This window comes from Buceros rhinoceros, unplaced genomic scaffold (assembly GCF_000710305.1).
Source record: "Buceros rhinoceros silvestris isolate BGI_N320 unplaced genomic scaffold, ASM71030v1 scaffold6491, whole genome shotgun sequence".
NCBI lineage: Eukaryota > Metazoa > Chordata > Aves > Bucerotiformes > Bucerotidae > Buceros > Buceros rhinoceros.
This window is the reverse complement of record NW_010393578.1, coordinates 35,758-41,419: the sequence shown is the minus strand read 5'-3', so window position 1 is coordinate 41,419 and position 5,662 is coordinate 35,758. Positions and strand designations below refer to the sequence as shown.

General features: G+C 39.8%; 1 protein-coding gene across 1 annotated transcript in view; it reads left to right on the top strand.

Moving 5' to 3' along the window:
- Positions 1-5,662, top strand: part of MAP3K9 (mitogen-activated protein kinase kinase kinase 9) — a 44,965-nt gene that overhangs the window by 30,581 nt on the left and 8,722 nt on the right. The window contains exons 4-5 of the mRNA XM_010144898.1: positions 2,838-3,013; positions 4,897-5,137. Of these exons, the coding sequence (XP_010143200.1) occupies positions 2,838-3,013; positions 4,897-5,137 (417 nt within the window). The remainder of the gene's footprint in view (positions 1-2,837; positions 3,014-4,896; positions 5,138-5,662) is intronic.

Sequence of the window (5,662 nt, the reverse complement as noted above, 5' to 3'; positions counted from 1 at the left end):
CTGCTTTCCTCCTTCCTTCCCTCCCTCTTTCACAGCAGTACCTTTAGTGGTTTTTTAGTGCCCCTACTCCTAAGGATTTCTAGGTGTTCATTTGTAATAAACATTTTTATACCTATCTGGCGGAAAAGAACAACTGGGGTAAAGAGAAATCAAACATGTTCTATAGTCTTAGTGCAAAAAATGAGTCTGAACATAGAACTGATATTCTGTGGCCTCCAGTGGTGTTTTTAGCCCAAGAAAGAAATTTGATTCATTCAAGAAAATGTTTCTGATGGATTTCTCTGCTTTTAGAATATTTACGCATTTCTCTGGTCTTTTCTGTTGGTTATAAGCTTCAGTTAAGTTGAAGTAGAAAATTTCATGTACTGTTGTGCTAAAAAAAATATCCTACTGGATTGGAAACAGCAGAAGAGTTGCAGGTTTAGTAGCTTGGAAGCAACATAAAGCAAGAAACTGCATCTGAAAGTTAATAGAACTACCAGCTCAGTGTTGTGCCAGAGCACAACATGGTTCTGACATGGTTCTCTAAAACAAGGACCCTGGATTTCTTAAATATAAGTGAGGTATCTGCTGCTGGTGTTAAAAATAATGCCCTCTATTGGGAAACTCAGGTAGAGGCATATGGCCCGCACTTGAACCCAGCAGTGCAGGGGCGAGCACCCATGAGGCTTTGGGATGCTTGGCTTCTCCAGGTGCAGGGGAAGAAGAGAATGAGAAAACAATTACTTTCTGCCCCTTCACGGAAACTGTTTTTCAAACAGGCCGTTTCCCATCTTGGGTGAACTCTTGTTCCCCTAATGCTGCTTTTACTTTTGAATTACTGCCCTGGTGGTCTTCACTGAGACAACAAAGCTGAACTTTCCCTCTTCACAGAAAAGACTTGTATGGTACAACTGTCCTCATTAGTGCAAATAATGGCAGATCTAGGCCTGGGAAAATAAAAGCCATGGGCCACCTGCATAGTTATCCTGTTCACTCATTCATGCATTTGGCTGGCTGCAGCATTTTGTTTTACTTTGGGTCATGTTTGCTTTGCCATGCTTAAAACCTGTGGTAAAGAGGCAGGGATTATGGTGCTGACAGTCCAGCTGTATCACCCATTGCTACTAATTGGTCAGCAGCAGGGGACCTTCAAAGCACTCTTTAACACCCTCAGTTCTCTGTTTTGATAAGAGAAGCAGTTTGAAGTCCATAAACACAAATGTGTTCCAGCTTATGCCTCCTGGAACCTGAGCAGATGCTTAAATATCAGCATCTTGATACCAGCAGTTTTGAAACCAAAGCTCCCAAATGCAAAATCTCTGTAATGCTAAAATCAAACCAAAGGCCTGTAAAACCAAGCCTCAGCAGTTGCACAGATTTTGTGAAGTGTTATTTTTAATTACAGCTGCTCCTTGGTGTATTTCAATCCACGAACCTGATGAATGAATGCCTTCTAGGACATCACCAAATTTTTTTAAGAATGTTTCCTTTCTCCCAACTGTAGGGTCTAGGAAACTTCAGAACATTTTTATAACTCTTGCCTCATGCTGCAGTAATGCATGCCTTGAATCTAGTGATGATTTAGAGCGATGATAGTATGAGCACGCTGAGAGACCCCCATGTATTAGTTTCTTGTATTTGTGCGCAGAAGCTGAGTTTCCTAGAAATACACTTGAATGGTAAGTTTTTCTGTTTGGTTCTTTGCAAAGTTTGGCTTGCAGGAGTCTAGCAGTACTGAAGAGAATAAGGTTACTTGTTGAATGGAAAGCCAGTCTATATTGTCCCTTACTGGCACAATATAGAATGAGAAAGTGATGTTTTCCACAGGGATAGAAATAAGGGTGAAGTAAGAGGGAAGATTGTGTAAGTAAGAATTTCCTATTCAGAAATGTAGTTGAGGCGAAGATTTTGACTTCATGGCTTTTAAAAAACATGTTCTTAATGATTTTGTAGCTTGAGGTGTTACTTCATATCATTTTCTATTCCGTTTTCTGTTTTTGATGGTTAATTCTCATCACTACAAAGGGAGTACCTTTTTGCACTATTGCTAGTTGAGTTGCCTCATGTGGTGAGATGAGTACCCTAAATTCTGCATGTTTAGAGCCCTGTAATTGGGTAAGTCATTGCACTAGACTGTAAATCAAAAAGCTTGTTTATCTGATTTCTCTTAAAAGCGAAAGAAAAAAGCCTGGTTAAACAATTTCCTCTCAAATAATAAAAAAGAACCCTTAAAAATAAGAAAACTCCAAATGCACTATTAGATGTCATTAGTTACTTGAATCTCCTGTTTTCACTCAAGTTATGCCCAGTCGGCTTTGCAGATTTTCAGTTCTGTGGAAGAGATTCATTATGACTCAGCTTAGTATTACAGTTTGGCATTGGGAAGAACTCTGATAGGTTTCTTTCTGCAGTATGGCTGTGAACTCCACAGTGTAAGAGTGGTAAAAGAACAGTTTGCTAGAGTCATGTATAGTAGCTTCACTCTGTGAGCATGTACGACTTTAAAGCAAAGTATTTAAGGAAATTATTATTTTTTAATATATGTTTGAAAATGTCACTTTCTGTAGAATTAATAAGCCTCTATTGTACATGGCATGTTACTGCAATAGAACCTAGAGACCAGGTAGTTCAAGACCTTAAGTGATGTTGCATGTTGTACAAGCATGAAAGCATGAATTCCATGCTTGGCTTATGATCAGACAATAGTCAATGCAAGTGAGAAATGGGAAGGATGGGGTAACACAGATAGTGTGCATGCCACCCTTAGCCACTGGGGATCAGTAAAGTGCTACACATCCTCTCAGCCCTCCCTACTAAGAGATGCTTAACAGTTGACTGTCTTTGTCCTACTCTAGATTGTTGGAACCCTGACCCACACTCACGACCTTCCTTTACCAGTATCCTAGACCATCTCACCGCCATAGAAGAGTCTGGTTTCTTTGAAATGCCCAAAGATTCCTTCCACTCCCTGCAGGAAGACTGGAAACAAGAGATCCAAGAGATGTTTGATCAGCTCAGAGCCAAAGAAAAGGTAAGTAGAGGAAAACCACTCCATGCTTGTACTCTCTGGATTACATTTTTCCCACTTCATAATTTAAACAGGGGTCATCATTTATTTCATCCCAGAGTTAATTTTGCAAGTGCTTTACTGGAGCTTGTAGTAAGTCCCCAAATCAGTGGCAGGGTATGATGCACACAAGGGCAGAATCATGAGTAAAATAAATACTTGCATCCTGAGCTGCTACTATTTCTAATATTGTAGTAAGCTTTTGTTATACACTGTGCAAACTTTTATGATTAGTTGTCTTCATTGTTAAATGCATCTGACGAATATTTCGCTGTTAGCATCTTAATTGAGAAGGCTAATAATGACTATTAACAGTAAAAGTAGGAGGGGTCACTTCAGCTTGAATACTCCAGCAGACATTGCAGCTTCAGTTCTGTCAGGTTTGTGTTTTCCAGGTTTTGAGCACAGCCAAATTGGATAGATTACGATCAACTTGAGTGCTACCAGCAGAATGGTCCGATAACAGTTATAATTGAAGTCCATCTGGGTGAAGAGCAGGAAATAAAATTGCTAGCAGGAGTAAAAGGAATTATGACCGTCAGCCTCAAAGAATAGAAGTGAAAAAGCTGGTTTTCTTCAAGCCTTCTTGCAGAAAGCACAGCTTGCTGCACCTATGTTAAGGTCCTTAGAGAGACTGTCTTTACAGTTATTGGTATGAAATACTGCAGTGGAATCACTACAGTAGTAGTATTTTTCTAAGTTCACAGTCTCTTGCCTATAAATGAATGCGTGATAAGCAGCCAACTTGATTTGGGCTCAGAAGTTGTGTTTAGGAGGCAGAGAGAAAGAAAAGGAGACCTTGGGGCAGGAGAGAGAAGTCCTACAACAATACTTAAAACATTTCTATTCACATATTAGAGTAGCTTTTGGGAGAAATAAAATAGCTAATATGCTGCTGTTGTCCTGTGGTGTAACTATGTTGGACCAGTTTTTGAAAATCAGAAACTTCAACAGACGAACGGAAGACCAAATGGCAGTAGCTAGACTGCCCTCGAGTTTTGAGTACTGTAGTCCTCTGTAGCAATGGGGAAAGAGAATTTTATATCCTATTCACCTCATGAGTAAAATGTACAAAACATCTGTGGTGATGGGACAGGAAACCATGATGTTATTAAAAAAAAAATCTAGACTAAAATCTGCCTGATAATCTATCTGAAGTTTAACTTGAATTCTTCAGTTTTTACCTTCTGCAGTGGAATTAGCCAGCTGGAGATAATTATTCTGAATATTGAATTCTTTTGTCCTTGTGGTGAGAGGAGAGGAGTGCAGTGAGAAAACATACCGAAATCTCAAGGACAATTTCAGTTGATTCATTTTGTCAACAAGGGAAAGATTGAAAAGCTTGCCTTATGCATCTTTATGCCTAAGGAGCAGCCGTGCTTGGTACAAAATGATGGGAGTGACCTCCTGGTGATGTTTTCTTCATTCATTTTTATGTTAGAGCAGTGGGTTTTTGCTATTTTATAATCCATGAGACAGCAAGGTTATTTTCAAACAGTTTAAGTTATAAGAAAATAAGCTGGATATCTAACATGAGCATCTTTACAAGAGCCACTGCTGGGTACCATGCATATGGAACCCATTCTGCAAGGGAACTGAAAAGCTTAAGCCTTGCTTTCCTTTTCAGTAAGTACCTATGTTAACTGATATGACGGGCCTCGAATGGCAGGCATAGCAGTTGTTGAGGATTGGTTTAGGTTTTTGGCTTTCAGCTGAGCCTTTAAACAGTGGCGCTGGCGGTGCTGTGAGCACAAGTCATCACTGCTGTACCTTCAGCATAGGAAATGTTAGTCTTAACCCACAGATCACAAGGTAGCTTTTCATTTTTCCTTTCTTACTCTCTGCAGGAGCTTCGCACTTGGGAAGAAGAGCTGACTCGTGCTGCTGTTGAACAGAAGAACCATGAGGAGTTGCTACGAAGGAGGGAACAGGAGCTTGCAGAACGTGAGATTGACATCCTGGAAAGGGAGCTCAACATCATCATCCACCAGTTGTGTCAGGAGAAGCCTCGGGTGAAGAAACGCATGGGGAAGTTCAAGAGGAGCCGTCTCAAATTAAAAGATGGCAATCATATCAGCCTGCCTTCAGGTTGGTGACATGTTAGGCTGTGTCAGGTGAAATGGAAAGAACAGGTGAACCTGTAGCTTTGGTAGTTCCTTCCTCCTGATGCTTATGCATTAGAAAGTATTGGATGTACTTTGGGAAAAACATGCCTCTTTGGAATCAAGAAACTAAATTTGATGCTCTTGTGGCTAACGTTCCCTAAAGTTCAAAGTACGAAGGCCAGAAATGAATTTGAGATGTTACATGTTTCCTAGACAATGGCTGTATATGAATGGCTGCATATATATATCTCCATAATATATATGTATATATTGGGTGTCGCAGTTTAAATGTTATTACTCGAAATGATCTCTTTAATGAAGGATCAGTTTAATAAAGGTTCTTGAGACTACAGCCCTACATTGCTAGTTCATATGTGAACTCACATTAACATACGAGTAACCTCTAACACCAGCCTTCTGGAAGAAATGATAAATGTTAGAGAGGTGTCAGGAAAGTTATTGAGTAAGAATGGTGATTTTCAGAAATACTGAATCTTTAGCATTCCTG